The sequence below is a fragment of the Lithobates pipiens genome, unplaced genomic scaffold (assembly GCF_037356315.1).
Source record: "Lithobates pipiens isolate NorthernLeopardFrog02 unplaced genomic scaffold, aLitPip1_a1.2 Scaffold_16, whole genome shotgun sequence".
Taxonomy (NCBI): domain Eukaryota; kingdom Metazoa; phylum Chordata; class Amphibia; order Anura; family Ranidae; genus Lithobates; species Lithobates pipiens.
In genome coordinates this window covers 447,465,741-447,482,603 of record NW_027507748.1, presented here as the reverse complement: position 1 = coordinate 447,482,603, position 16,863 = coordinate 447,465,741, and the positions used below count along the sequence as shown (strand labels likewise).

Here is a 16,863-nt window from a genome sequence, read left to right as displayed (position 1 = left end):
GAAGATGGGTAAAATTGAGGGGAAGATGGATGCAGCCAAATACAGGACCATTCTGGATGAAAACCTGTTGGAGTCTGCAAAAGACCTGAAACTGGGACGGAGATTTATCTTCTAACAAGACAATGATCCCAAACATACAGCAAAATCTACAAAGGAATGGTTCACAAATAAACGTATCCTGGTGTTAGAATGGCCAAGTCAAAGTCCAGACCTGAATCCAATCGAGAATCTGTGGAAAAAGCTGAAAACCGCTGTTCACAAACACTCTCCATCCAACCTCACTGAGCTTGAGCTGTTTTGCAAGGAAGAATGGGCAAGAATTTCAGTCTCTCGATGTACAAAACTGATAGAGACATACCCCAAGCGATTTGCAGCTGTAATCGCAGCAAAAGGTGGCTCTACAAAGTATTAACGCAAGGGGGCCGAATAATTTTGCACGCCCCACTTTTCATTTTTTTATTACTTAAAAAAGTTTCAAAAATCCGATAGATTTCGTTCCACTTCACAATTGTGTCCCACTTGTTGGTGATTCTTCACAAAAAAATAAAAATGTTATATCTTTATGTTTGAAGCCTGAAATGTGGCAAAAGGTTGAAAAGTTCAAGGGGGCCGAATACTTTCGCAAGGCACTGTATTTATTACAGGTAGACATCTTCCTGTCTATTAATAGCCTTTCCTCTAATTGACTTTAAGATGCAGATACTCACAGAGCTTTTACCAAATCCCAATGCTCAAACTTGATTATTTCAGTTTGGATTTGCCAAGTTTCATTAAATCCCTTGCTTTAGATAAATCGATGGATACAGAGATAGATCAGAAACTATAAGTTGTTATAAATTGTCTGTAACAAGTTATCTTGCTTTTAGATTTTAAGGTAGACACATGCACAAGTTTGGAATTTAAATAATGCCCTTTACTGGCTAACTTAAAAGATATGCAAGCTTTCGGGAGCTTTTAAAAACTTAAAATAGCCATAAAAAACATCAGTGCTCAAATGGAAAAAGTGTACAAGTCAATAAAGTCAATAAATTAAAAATAATTCCAACCTGTGTATATTTTTCTAGGTTGAATATGATGGAATTGGATCCACGGCCTTGCATTTCCCTCCAGACTGGGAAATCCTTGGAGACACTGAAAACTCAACTGAGAGTGCATCGGAATAGTATAAAATTCACAATAAATACTGTCCCATCTTGTTGTTAAATGTAGATATCAAACTCCATGCCAAGATATTAGCAAACAGGTTGTTCCTGATACTTCCACACATCATTTGCTTGAACCAAGTAGACCTTTATCTAGTGGGCATCCTCTAACAGCAGTCCTAGTTTCCTCCTAACCATAGCTGTGAAAAGGGCATTTGATAGGGCTGCCGGGAATATATGCCCCCTTACTCTATGACACTGAGGCCTACGAACCAAGATGCTATCCCTAATAGGCATGCTCTGTGCAAATCCCACAGCCCTAGTTTGGGTTAATGGCCACCTATTTGATCCCTTCCCCATATGTAGTGGCACGATACAGGGGTGCTCTCTGTTGCCATTGATTTTTGTCACCCTGGACCTTTGTCTACACATGATTCAACAGGACCCCAACATCCATCATGGCATCTGACCCCTAACAATTCATTTAAAGTGTCCGCATATGCAGATGACCTCCTTTTTTTTCCCTGTCCCAACCCTTAACCTCCCTACCTAACTTACCATAAGTCCAGGATGAATTTGAGGCTATAGCAGATTTAAAAATTAACCATTCTTAATTGTTTGCACTTAATATTACTCTACCCACGGACCTCGTTTCACAATGTAAGCTTAATTTCCCCTTCCAATGGTCCCTGAGATGCATCAAATACCTGGGCGTTCACCTCCCATCCGCTTAGACCTCTACACCTTTCATTTATCCAGACTTTCCATGAGTATAGAGACAGATTTACATTCCTGGAATAGGGTTCAATTGTCTTGGTTTGGTTGTGTGGTCATCTTAAAAATGAATGTCCTCCCCGTCTGCTGTACCTTTTCCAGATAATCACAATCCTCTTGCTTTGCCAATTCTTTTCCACCCTCCATCAAAAGTTTAGAGTTTTTCTATGGTACAACTAACACTTGAGAATTAAACATGCCACTCCCATGGTTCCAAAGCTGGCCAGCGGCATTGGACTCCCTGGTGTTCAAAAATACTACTGAGCCTGTCACCTCTCTCGTGTGTTAAATTGGTTGGTACATATTACCTTAAAGGACTCTGGTGCCCTTTAACAGACTTTAATCTGCACTCCTGTTTGAGTATAGCCTTGACTGAGAAAACCTGACATACCTTGGGTCATGGAATCTCATTATTTACAAGACGCTATGTCCTCAATATTCCATTCTGGGAATTCAGCGTCCATTTTGTGCACCTGGTGGGTTGACCAATCTGCTCCCAGCTCGTGAGTTTTTTGTTTAGGGTTCTATCCAATTTCATTAATCCCACCAAACACGGCATCAATCAATGCCATTCCCTTTGTGGATCTATTTCCAAAAAATATATTTTCACAACAACCTGAGCAGTCACATACACTACCCTAGATGCCCCACGAAGTTTGAACAACTTTGCCACACTGCCTCCTCATAAAAACACCTCATGTTAAAGATCTATGCCAAATGGATCTCCCTGCTGGATAAGTGTTGGTGTTGTCACTTTGACGGTGGCACGTTACTGCATATATGGTGGTCGTGTCCTTGGATACTCACTTTTCGTACTCAAATGTATTTCTTGATGGGAAAAATAACAGACTGAGACCTTCCTTTTGACCCAGCCACCCTCTTGCTGCACCAGACAGGTTTGTCCCTCACCAAGTATATATGCTCCATCACCATATACTTACTGAATGCTAACAAAACATTGAACAGGTTAGCGAGATGGAGGAATTAGTGCACATTAGCAGGGAAACAGTGTCACCATACACTTCCACATGGACAGGTTGGTTCCCATTTAAAGACTCCATCCTCTATAAGCAACATATACCCCCCCCCCCCGCCATCTAATGCCTTGTTGAGCCGTCTTCTATGGGCCTCTTCTATTAGTTAGGGACTGACCTTCTGATTGTGTGGATATGGATCCACTGGGAAATCCCAGGAGATCCTCCTACTCAAGAACTCAATCCCCCACCATGCCCTCCCCCTTCCCTCTCCCCCAACCCTGATGGGACTTTGCTCTAATTCTTTCTTCATATCCTATGAATTGGAACTTATGAATTTCCAATGGCCCACTATACCCTACACTGTGGATGCCTTATGAGAATGACCTTTATTATCTCATATAGCTGCTTTTGTTTTTTTATCTTTGTTTTATTTGAATCACATTGTTACTATACTTCTGTTACCAACTGTACATGAAGTGGTGGTTTGAATTTTAATATTGAATTATTGTGATGTCCATTGCATATGGATATGTCTCTGAGCTTTGTTACAAAGTTTGTTGAATTGGTTTTATACCATTGCCTTATTTCCAATAAAACTTTATGGGAAAATAAATCACAATATATTTAGGCCCAAATCTCCAGCTTCCAAACACTCAAACTAATATGGGTGCTGCCTTGAGCCCCATACACACTATCAGTTTTTCTGCTGAGTTTTTCCTTGAGATTTACCAAAACCATGTAGTGCAAGGGCCTGCCTGATTGCATACAAATTGAAACTCCTAAGGTTTGACCTCATATTATATGGTTTTGAATGTGAAGGAAAAACTCAGCAGAAAAACTGATAGTGTGTATGGCGTTTTAGTAGTATAGAAATGACAGAGCTCTGATAAAGATTGTCTATCCGTGAAACACATAAGCCAATTCTCTATCAATAAGATAGCACCTGTGATGGTTGCAAGGGTTCAGAAGTCAGAGATTTCTACCTTTTGGTTTGAGGGACTTCTGATATTATGGATTCTAAAAGCTATGCATCTGTATTGAGTACTTTTGTGAGTACAGGACATTTTTTTGAACAACATTTATTGAGCATTTTACTCTATGCCAGTATGCTTTCTGTTCATTTTTTAGTGACTTAAATTAGCCAGTTAGGGGTGAAAATGGCTAACATGGAAAACACTCTACTGCTGCAAAGCAGTCTCCTAGATATTTGTAGTGCACATTGTATTGTTTTCTTCTGGAAAACATCTTAAATAAGAAAAAGAATTGTAATATTTCATTGCGAATGCATATTGCCAGAAACTGTAATGAAGTAGCATATGCAGACATTTATCATATTGCTAAATGCTATTAACTTAAAAGAGTTGCTGTAACAGGCATATAGCCACAAATGCAAAAAAAAAAAAAGAATTCAAAGTCTTTTCTGAATTCACAAACAGTTGAAGTGGTTGTAAAGGTGAGAGTTTTTTTTTTTATCTTAAAGTGGTTGTTAATCCCCTATATGGAATTCACTCTATGCTCTCTGTTTAATTATGTAATCTGCCCCAGTGTCTGTGCTTTATAAAAATAATGTTGCTATATACCTGATTTCAGAGCGCTGCTCAGCGCTCACATGAATGGCCGGCTCTCTCCTTGCTCGCCCTTACAGCTGCAGTGTGTGGGACAGAGAATCGCCTGCTGACATCAGTCAGGAGGGGAGGAGGAGAGAGCCAGCCAGTCACATGAGCGCCGAGCAGCGCTCTGAAATCAGGTATATAGTTTCCTTAATTTTATAAGGCACCGACACAGGGACAGATTACACAGAGAGGATAGTGGGAAAAAAGTAATGTTGTTTTAGCAGCAGGAGGGGAGTGGGCGGGCACAAACAGGGAGAAAAAAGGCAGGGAGGGAGGGGGGAGAGGACAGAGGAGGACATGAGACACAGCGGATAAAGGAGGCATGTAAACTGACCACCGTGTCAGGGCTCAGTAGTCACAATAAACTGTGGTCAGTTTACAAAGGGGAGGGCAGAACCAGGCAGGATCAGCCAGGTATTTCGCGTGGTACAGGGGGCCAAATTGCACAGCACTGGCACTGTGCTATGTAACATGCTTTAAAGGAACAGGATACATTTTTTAGGGTAACAAACACTTTATTGCATACCCTTAGCACCTTCTGTGATCAGTTTTCCCCAGCCCCTGCAGGATGGGGCCAAACCTGCTGTCTGTGCCAATAGACAATGACAGCCTGGATCGGGATCAAGCCCACATGAGTGCCCACATAGAAAGTGGTTTGCTATAGAGGCACTCGGAAGGGAAGAGTAGCCAGGAGCGCCAGCAGGGGGACCCAGAAGAAGAGGTTTGGGGCTGCTCAGTGCAAAACCATTTACAATCACTTTACAATAAAACCTTTACAATCACTTTGAATACATATTTAAGACTGTGGTATTAAGTTAGTGCATCGTTTCAGCTACCAATGATCATCATCTTATTTTATTAAATTTTTTCTGTTACAGGCTCATATCCTAGACTCTCTCTGAGCTTCAAGTTAAAAAGAAATATTGGATATTTTATTCTTCAGACCTACATGCCATCTATATTGATTACAATATTATCCTGGGTATCATTTTGGATCAACTACGATGCATCAGCAGCAAGAGTTGCACTAGGTATGAAATTTGTTTGTCCATGTGCTTATTAACTTAGGGTGAATCCTAGGAGAAAGTTGCATGGGATATTTTATCTAACACTCATAAAAAGTATTATTAGAGGGTATTTCATGTAGGCATTAACTTGATACTAGTGTGCAAGAAAAATAAACAATAGGCATTAGTTGATTATTTTCAAAACTTGTTATTAGAATTGTGTGATAATCAGGATTTTCATTAGGTAACTATTACAATAGCAGTCATGCACCTGAAGCCTCATACACACGATTGGATTTTCTGATGGGAAATATGTGATGACAGGCTGTTGACAGAAAGCCCGACCATTTGTATGCTCCATCGGACAGTTGTTGGATTTTCCACGGGCAAATCTTGGATGGCAGATTTTAAAATATTCCGCAGACAAATGTCTGTTGTCGGATTTTCCAGAGCGTGTTTACACAAGTCCATCAGATAAAAGTCCAAAGTACAAACACGCATGCTCAGAAGTAAGGACGAGTCAGAAGCGGTCCGTCTTGTAAACTAGTATTCGTAATGGAGAATTAACATTCATGATGTGGCAAATTATGAAATCTCAAAATGCAGCGCACATTCTCTTCTTCTTTAATGAGATAATAATGAAGCTGCTTTGCTGGTGATACTGATGGAGTTATTGCAAACAAATTTTCAAAGACTTTTTTTTTCTAGTGATATCAAGAATAATATTATTATGCTTTTTTTTTTTTACCACAACACCATTTTCCCATAGTTTTTAAGATCAAAGATACAACTATGTTGATGTCCCTTGTAAATTTTACATTGTATTTTTTAAATGTAACTGCCTACTCCCAAACTGTCATTTGAAGTAAAACACATAGCCAAGTATTATTCTCCACATTTTTTTCTATTGTGCATTAAAAAAAGAAAACAAATAAAGTTAGACATGTTATCTGCCAATAGCACTTAACCAAAAAGTGCATTTTATGCATACAAAAATATAGAAAATATAACAAATCAAATCATTATTATTCAACCAAAAAATAAAATAAAAGCCTCATGCATGTGTCCTGCTTCTTAATATAGGGGGACAGCAATGCCAAGAGTTGGTGAAAGCAGGGGTCCGTCATCCTGAGATAATTCCAAAAATCATCTAGATTATTCTCCTGGAGCTCCCGCAGCAAAGGCATATGACATAATTGGTCACGATTAATAAAGCAACCAATTTATGGTCCAAGAAATCCTCCTCCTCCTGTTCCTGGACTGGACTTTGGTCAAAGCAATAACTCCAAGGCCAATAATAAATAACACGTTATCTCCTCCGATTCTGCAACATGGCTGGTTGACGAACGGCCGCTCAGAAACACTGAAAAGCACAAAATGAAAAGTGCAAACTGAAAAGCGCTAAATCAAAAGCATGAATTAACACTCATCAAACTTCTACTAAAATAAAATTAGCAGAAGGAGCCCAAAGGGCTAAAGAGCTGAAAAAAAACACATAGTATGTCACTATGTTTTTGTTGACCGACAATTCCTTGCCATTTGTATGAAAGACAAAATCTAGGCAAACGCCTACGGACAAAAAAAAAGGTTTTGTCTGCGGAAAATACGATCGTGTGTATGAGGCTTCCCTTTGCAAGGGAAGACATTTCCAGCCTGTAAATTACTATAACTTTACAATAAGAGCTAAGGTGTCTGATATAGTCACATACACTCAAACTTACTGTATGTAATACATGAACTGTACAGTAGTGCAAATGTACTGAAGCAAGGGTCTGTAAAAAAAAAAATATATTTTGCTGCCAGATTAATCTCATGATTATATAATGAATAAAGGTCAGCTCAACAGTTGCATGCTGTCCACTCTGCTCCAGCTACAGTAAATGATTGTGGTTGTCATGTATCCCTGTGCCCTGAATTATTCAGTGTTATGAATGGAAGTTTAGAAATTGCTTTCTGATTGACTGTTATATTATAGGAGGGGCAAATATATGGCCCTGTAGCAAAAATATATGGTCCTGCAGCATTAAATGTGCCCTCCTTTATTCCATTGGCATCCAATATTTGTACCTCTGATAATACCCCCTTTACTATTTTCACACGTTATTATTTGTGGTCATTGATAAAGACCTTAACCTTTCCTTCTTAAAACTTGGTTAAGTAGAAATCCACCCCCTAACAAAACTCTCTTTTAATATGTGATTACTGAATGGGACGGTCTAATAAATCAAACCTCTTTACATTGGTGGTCACTAGAAATGTCCTTTAACATTTGAGATCAGTCTGGTTACAAAAATGAAAATGTTCCTGATACATTGATAATCAAAGGAAAAGTTTCCCCTTGACATCAGTAGCCACATGAAAAAACGTTTTCGTTAGGCCCCTTTCACACTGGGGCGGTGCGGGCGTCGGCGGTAAAGCACCGCTATTTATAGCGGCACTTTACCGTCGTTTTAGCGGCGGTCTGCGAGCGCTAGCGGGGTGGTTTTAACCCCCGCTAGCGGTCGGAAACGGGTTAAAACCGCCCGCAAAGCACCGCTGCAGAGGCGCTTTGCCGGCGATATTGCCGCGCTGTCCCATTGATTTCAATGGGTAGGAGCGGTTTAGGAGCGGTGAATACACCGCTCCTTCACCGCTCCAAAGATGCAGCTAGCAGGACTTTTTTCACTGTCCTGCCAGCGCACCGCTTTCACACTGGAGTGAAAGGGGCAGTTTTTTTTCAGTCGCTACACAGGCGCTATTTTTAGCGCTGTAACGCCTGAAAACTGCCCCAGTGTGAAAGGGGCCTTACAGTAGCAATCAGTGAAAATCCCCTTGCCTTTGGTGGTCATTGTCTGTGACCCCTCTAGATTAGTAGTCAGTGGAAAGGCCTCCTTTACATCAGTGATCAGTATAAATGTCCCCTAAACATTAGTGGTCAGTATACTCTAAATTTCCACTTCACATTTGCAGTCTGTAAGAAGCATCCCCATATGATGATGATCAGTGCATTGGAGGTGACATTCAAACATGCTACAGCTCTATAAAAAAAAAGTACTGAAGGTGAAGCTTATTGCACATTTGCTGCATTTCTCTCACAGACAAGTCATTTTTTTAATGGGTATTTGTTTTCAATGTCTACATATAATAATATTTTGTGAAAAATATCATGCTGATAACAAACTGATAATGGTGGAGGTATATTATGTATGTAAATACATTTTTTTCTGTTATAAATTGAAAGAATTTCTCAGCAGCTTTTAACTCATGCATTTTATAGTAGGTGCATTTTATTTCCAATGCTAACGGCATTAAAATCAGTGGCAGTAAAAACAAAGTTAATGAGAAGGATTACTTCTGCAAGGGACATATATATAGTTCTATGACTTCTTTTTACTGTAAATATATCATTATGCTTATTATTAAGCTATACAAATCAGTTTTAGTGAGAATGCCTTTAATTGGACACACCACCAACTGTTCATAAATGAATCTATTTTTGAGCAGACATCTAGTTATTATCCAACTTTTCCAAGCTATTATAATGATTTATGTGGAATTTGCCATGTCACTGCCAACATTACATTTTGCTCACTGATATATTTAATTGTATATAGTAAAACAAAGTAATTTCCAGAAAAACCAAGATATATAAAACAATTCTAATGTATGCAGTATTCAGTTTCCCACACTATTGTTGGTCTGCTCAATCAGAATAAAATTATTTCAATATCTGGTAGATTAATTGCAATGTGCAGTGCAACAAAACAAAGAAAATATTGTAGTGGATTTTATGTACTGTAAATCTACTATAAGAATTTTACAATATATATAATAAATTCTCCAACATTAACGAAAAATGCTGTAACTCTGAATAGCAACATTTTACACTGAACAAAATTATAAACGCAACACTTTGTGTTTGCCACTATTTATCATGATCTGAACTCAAATATCTATGACTTTTTCTATGTACACAAAAGGCCTATTTCTCTCAAATATTGTTCACAAATCTGTCTAAATCTGTGTTAGTGAGCACTTCTCCTTTGCCGAGATAATCCATCCACCTCACAGGTGTGGCATATCAAGATGCTGATTAGACAGCATGATTATTGCACAGGTGTGCCTTAGCCAGGCCACAATAAAAGGCCACTTTAAAATGTGCAATTTTACTGTATTGGGAGATCTGGGGGGTCCTAAAACCAGTCAGTATCTGGTGTGATCACTATTTGCCTCACACAGTGCAGCACATCTCCTTCGCATAGAGTTAATCAGGATGTTGATTGTGGCCTCCTGTGGAATGCTGGTCCAATACTCTTCAATGTCTGTGCAAAGTTGCTGGATATTGGCAGAAACTAGAACATGCTGTTGTATACGCTGATCCAGAGCATTCCAAACATGCTCAATGGGTGACATGTCTGGTGAGTATGCTGGCCAAGCAAGAACTGGGATGTTTTCAGCTTCCAGTAATTGTGTACAGATCCTTCCAACATGGGACTGTGCATTATCATGCTGCAACATGAGGTGATGGTCGTGGATGAATCTTACAAGAATGTGCCTCAGAATATCATCACAGTTTCTCTGTGCATTCAAAATGCCATCAATAAAATGCACCTATGTTCATTGTCTATAACATACGCCTGTCCATACCATAACCCCACCGCCACTATGGGCCACTCAAGCCACAACATTGACATCTGCAAACCGCTCACCCACACAATGCCATACACGCTGTCTGCCATCTGCCCCGTACAGTAAAAACCTGGATTCATCCATGAAGAGAACACCTCTCCAAAATGCCAGACACCATTGAATGTGAACATTTGCCCATTCAAGTCGGTTACGACAATGAATTGCAGTCAGGTCGAGATCCTGATGAGGATGGCAAGCATGCAGATGAGCTTCCCTGAGACAGTTTCTGACAGCTTGTGCAGAAATACTTTGGTTATGCAAACTAATTGTTGCAGCAGCTGTCCAGGTTACTGGTCGCAAACGATCTTGGAGGTGAAGATGCTGGATGTGGAAGTCCTGGGCTGGTGTGGTTACACATGGTCTGCAATTGTGAAGCCGGTTGTATGTAGTGCCAAATTCTCTGAAACGCCTCTGGAGACGGCTTATGGTAGAGAAATTAACTTTCAGTTCAACGGCAACAGCTCTGATGGACATTCCTGCAGGCAGCATGCCAATTCAATGCTCCCTCAAAACTTGCGACATCTGTGGCATTGTGCTGTGTGATGAAACCACACATTTAAGACCCCTTTCACACTGCCACGCCCGTAGCGTCGGCGGTAAAACGCCACTATTTTTAGCGGCATTTTACCATCGGATTTGCAGCGCATTTTGCCCGCTAGCGGGGAGCTTTCACCCCCACTAGCGGCCGAGAAAGGGTTAAAACCGCCCGCAATATGCCGCAATAGCAGCATTTTTATGGCGGTAATGCAACGCTGCCCCATTAATTTCAATGGGGAGTAGCGGTGGAGGAGCTGTAAACACACCGCTCCTTCACCGCTCCAAAGAAGCTGCTGAAAGGACTTTTCCTGACGTCCTGCCAGCGCAACTTTCACACTGGAATGAATGGAGCAGCAGTTTGAGGGCGGATTGCAGGCGATATTTCTAATGCTATAGCGCCTGCAAAATGCCCTCAGTGTGAAAGGAGTCTTAGAGTGGCCTTTTTTTATTGTGGCCAGCCTAAGGTACACCTGTGCAATAATCATGCTGTCTAATCAGCATCTTGATATGCCACACCTGTGAGGTGGATGGATTATCTCAGCAAAGGAGAAGTGCTCACTAACACAGATTTAAACAGATTTGTGAACAATATTTGAGAGAAATAGGCCTTTTGTATACATAGAAAAAGTCATAGATCTTTGAGTTCAGCTCATGATAAATAGGGGCAAACACAAGAGTGTTGCATTTATAATTTTGCTCAGTGTAATTTAGTTAACTGTATTAGATTTTTTGCTTCCAAAAATGTTTTTTAAAGGCCATATGTTAATATTGGTGTTTTGTTATCAAAATATTGACATATTTGAATAATATTTGAACGTAGACATGGCCAAACACAAGAGGATCTCTTATTAGAAAATACAAAACTCAATTCTTATAACAGTCATCACAAATTTTAAGTTTTAGCCCTGACATAAACTGTTTTTCTGAAGGTTAAGGGACATATTATTATAAAGCAATAACGGTGTCATTCATCAAACATTCGCTGCAGGTAAATCAATCACAGGGTGAGGGTGCATGGCCCTAAATGTACATTGTCTGCATTTGGGGCCATGCATCCGCATAGGGACCATGACCCATAGTCTTGAATAGGAATGCCTGCATGTGGATGGTGTGGGTGAAGACAGCCCAGTGGGCAGAAGACAGCACAGTGGGTGATCAGTACACCCATGTGAATGAGGCCTAAAACAAGTGCATTAGAAAGATAACCCTGTAGCGAATATTTAGTGAATGTCACATTCACTGCATTTTAAATATACCCCTAATTTTCTAGGTAGAAGTTCAGATTTTTTTCTACACAATTCCAATTAATTTCTTCTAATATTCTGGATTTTTTAATTCAATAAAAAAAAAGGTTTTTAATAATCACTTAAGAATATATTTAAAGCTGTGAATGTGACATTCACCAAACATTCACTGCATGTTTAACTTCCTGATTCACCTGTGCTGAATGTTGGTGATTGTCACATTAACCTCCTTATAAATACCTACTAGTATTTGGTTGGCTTTAATATAATTATAAAGCTTGGCACTTGGAGCACACTGAAAACTGACATGCTGAAGGTTCATGTTGCTGATCATGATTTATTAAAGAAGACCAGCTACTGCTAACTACATACACCAAACAACAAAAAGAAACAGATAATAAGCTGATGTGTTGAAACAAGTGTAGTTAATTTACTAAAACTGGAGAGTGCAAAATTGGGTGCAGCTGTGCATGGTAGCCAATCAGCTTCTAACTTCAGCTTGTTCCATTAAGCTTTGACAAAAAACCTGGAAGCTGATTGGTTTCTATGCAGAGCTGCACCAGATTTTACACTTTCTAATTTTAGTAAATCAACCTCAAATGTGATTTAGAAAATAATTAGCTGTTTTTACCATCCATTTTTAAAAACAGAAACTGATTTTTTTTCATGAAAGTCCAGTCAGTTTGCTGACTATATTACTCTAAAATGTGGTTAATATGCCAGTCTACAAAATAAAGTAAGGACCAATGACAGCTAGAGTAAAGTGGAGTGAGTTTTTTTGCCTTTAATTTGCATAAACTAAAGCAAAAGTGGAGCACTTGGCTAAAGCCTCATACACACGATCGGATTTTCCGACGGGAAATGTGTGATGACAGGCTGTTGGTTTTGGTGTGATGACAGGCTATTTTCCGAGTGTGTGTACACAAGTCCATCGAACAAAAGTCCAAAGTACTAACACGCATGCTCGGAAGCAACAATGAGTCAGAATAAGTCGGTCTTGTAAACTACCGTTTTGTATTGAAGAATTAACTTTTGTGACGTGGCAAATTATGAAATCTCGAAATGCAGCGCACATTCTCTTCTTCTTTAATGGCATAATAATGAAGCTGCTTTGCTGGTGATACAGATGGAGTTGTTGCAAAAAAAAAATTCAAAGGCTTTTTTTTCTAGTGGCATCAAGAATACTATTATTATGTTTTTTATTTTTTTTATTTGGGTAAGTTACCACAACACCATTATCCCCTAGTTTTTAAGATCAAAGATACAACTATGTTGGTGTCCCTTGTCAATTTTACATTGTATTTTTTTAAATGTAACTGCCTACTCCCAAACTGTCATTTGAAGTAAAACACATAGCCAAGTATTATTCTCCACAATTTTTTTATTGTGCATTAAAAAAAGAAAACAAATACAATTAGACATGCTATCTACCAATAGAACTTAACCAAAACGTGCATTCTATGCAGCCAAAATTAGAGAAAATATACCAAATCAAATCATTATTCAGGCAAAAAAATAATGTCAAGGCAATGATTCCAAGGCCAATAATAAATAACATAAATTATCTCCTCCAATTCTGCAACATGGCTGGTTGACAAATGGCTGTTCATAAACTAACTGAAAAGCATGAAATGAAAAGTGCAAAATGAAAAGTGCGAAATGAAAAGTGTGAAATTAAAATCACGAATCAACACTCACCAAGCTTCTACTAACACAAAATTAGCAGAAGGAGCCCAAAAGGTGGCCCTAAGGAGCCAAAAAACTACGTAATATGTCACTATGTTCATATTTGTTGGCTGACAATTCCTTGTTGTTTGTATGTAAGACAAGTTTGGGCCAACGCCCTTCAGAACTAAAGTACACGGTTTTGTTGGCCAACAATCCGATTATGTGAATTAGGCTTTACAATCAGGTAGGTTGTTTTAATGGAAACATTATTCAATCTGTGCTCTGGCAACTGCATTATTAATCTTTTATCTATTGTTCGTGTATCGGCCCCATTTTTTTAAATCACATATTGAAAACATGGTAAATTAATAAATAAAACCCATTGCCTACCACTTACAATTTAATAGCAAAGTACTTGCAAAACCACCAAGAAATTGCCTGTCAAAAAACATTATTGTCTTTAATTATTAATAGTGTGATATAGGGAATACCAGATATCCAAAAACAAATAAAATTATTTCTGTGCTGTGGAATCCAAACCATGTTACCAATTGACATTTTAGTTCACAATTTCATCATCTTTGCAAGTATTTTGATATTAATATTTTATGAAATCTTTAAGACTTGGTACCTGTGCCTGACTATATAGCTATAGATCCAATGTTACAACCATGTATCAATAGTACATAATCAATATGTCAAATAATAATAATAGTTTTCTTGTGAATTTAGGAATTACTACTGTCCTGACTATGACAACCATCAATACTCATCTACGAGAGACATTGCCTAAGATCCCATATGTGAAAGCTATTGACATGTATTTGATGGGATGCTTTGTATTTGTGTTCTTGGCCTTACTGGAATATGCCTTTGTTAACTATATCTTCTTTGGAAGAGGACCCCAAATGCAAAAGAAGCTAGCAGAGAAAACAGCCAAGGCAAATAATGATCGCTCCAAGTTTGAAAGCAATAGGGTATGTTATATTTTGTTACATACTGAAGTGTTTTTTTTTCTTTTTGTCAAAGATGTCATGGGAATAAAGAAGGGATGTGATTGCCCCAGATCTTCAGTGGCCCCCTAAAAAAATTAAAAGTCAATACCTTCAATTACTGTAGCTGCTGACTTTAAAAAAACAAAGCTGCGCTACATTTTGTAAATGGTTCTGCATCTGTCTGGGACAAGGGAAGGGGTCAAACATAGGTAAAAGTATCTATACATTTCGTATTTATATAGCTTTGTGGTGCAACCTATTGCAGCTGTTATACAGTATCTCACAAAAGTGAGTACACCCCTTCTATAAGTCCAAATTTATAATCATAACCAATATTTGAAATTATGTACAATTCAGTGCGCAGTGCTCCCAGAACACCGGACCACCAGAACTCCTGACCGAAAATATTTGATCTCTATATTAATAAGAGATCAAATGCCCTTTAACATGTTAACTGAATCCCTCCGGATCCACTGCACCTCTCCACATAAATCTCCTCCACTCCTTTTGCAGTACGACAATAGATAGAATGTACCACTCTCCAAAGAGATAAAAGGGAGAAACAAAGCAGAATGCAATGGAGTAATATTGCTAAATATTATTTATTTATTCCTAATAGTTATTTATTAGGAATAAAAAGGTTCTCACAAACAGCTCAGCCTGAAAAGCACATTAGATGTCTTCAAAAGGCAGGTGAGATATAGACTGGTGTTATATTTATGGGTAACTTTTAAATGTCCTCACTGTGAAACAGAAAGTAAGGCTACTTTAAGCTACCCTGTTACCAGGGGGAAACAATTAAACAAGAAGCCCCTAATGGCTCGTACACATGATCCGAATATCGTACGAAAAGGAAGGATTGTACGATTTTTGGATCGTGTGTACACTACTTTCGACAGCCGATCACGACCGTTCATCCAATATTATTCGATCGGACATGCACGGAAATTTTCCTGGTATGATTCCAGATCGTACGATTTTCGTTTAGTCATTGTAGTTGTCATCCGAAAATACAACACAAATACATTACAACACATGACATCACTTCTGATTTTTTTTTCTATCGTACGAGAATTTTCGTGACTTTATTTAGCTATTCAATTTCTTCTTGCGATTATTAACTGAAAATGGTCGTACGATCGGTTGTACGATATTCGCATCGTCTGTACGGGGCATAAGGAAGAAAGCTCGCTTCTCACTTCTGGTGTGTTAAAACTTTTACTTTCTTGAAGGACAGAATGCCCAAAGCTCTTCAAAAAAAGCAAAGTTTTGTTTACAGGTGACTGCTGGTTCAACATTGTGATAATGAAATATCTGATAACTGATGTCTGGGTTATATTAAAAATAAATATTGATTTGACTGTTTCACGTATGAGCAAATAAATTCTATAAGAGGTATCATTTAAAGTGGATTTTCTCCCTCGAAAGAAAAGTCCCTCCTCTCCACCCCTCCTCCTATCCAAGTTCTCTTTCTTTTTTTTGTTATTTTTTTAGATGTACTTACCTTTTTCAATTAAAATGTTTGTTTGGAAGAGACGCTGCTCTATGTCACAGTATTACTAGACTGCTCTAGTCTCTGATGCACTAAAGATCACTTAAAAGATCACTAAAGATCTGATGCACTAAAGATCACTTAAAAGATCACTAAAGATCTGATGCACTAAAGATCACTTAAAAGATCACTTTGGTGGCATTATCAACGTGTGGATCTAAAATAGCAGTTCAATTGTCATCATCCATACCCACTGTGGCTGCCAATTCCTGATCCATCTCTGACAAATAATAGCTTCTACATATACAGTAAAGAAATATTGATAAGTTCAAGAATCGGTTATAAGGGCCACAGCTTTGGACCTTGGTTCTGGCTGACAACCTGGCCATGGTTGTAGCTTATGTAAATGAGTTAATGCAATCATATTACTGCTGTAGCCTGGTCTCTGATTGGCAAAAAATAGGAAAAAAAAAAGTGTGTGGGATTAATATGTTTCTTATATTGCTTACATTGGTAGTGTTTTAACATTTTCAAGATATTGACTGAGACGATAGTGTGAAAATAATTTGAGTAGCCCAGATCCTTGGAAATAATAATGTTCTCGGAAAAATTCAAATGTATACATTTTGCAGCAGTAAACAGAATTAACACTTGAGTAGAATTTCAATTTCATCAACAAGGCAATGCTTTTATGCACTTTACCATATGATGCTAGTTCCATCATTTAATAATAATATTGTTGGAAC

General features: G+C 38.5%; 1 protein-coding gene across 2 annotated transcripts in view; it reads left to right on the top strand.

Annotated features, from left to right (window-relative positions):
• Positions 1–16,863, top strand: part of GABRB3 (gamma-aminobutyric acid type A receptor subunit beta3) — a 540,236-nt gene that overhangs the window by 513,341 nt on the left and 10,032 nt on the right. For both annotated transcript variants that reach the window (XM_077482772.1, XM_077482774.1), the window contains 2 exons: positions 5,385–5,537; positions 14,363–14,607. In XM_077482772.1, the coding sequence (XP_077338898.1) occupies positions 5,385–5,537; positions 14,363–14,607 (398 nt within the window). The remainder of the gene's footprint in view (positions 1–5,384; positions 5,538–14,362; positions 14,608–16,863) is intronic.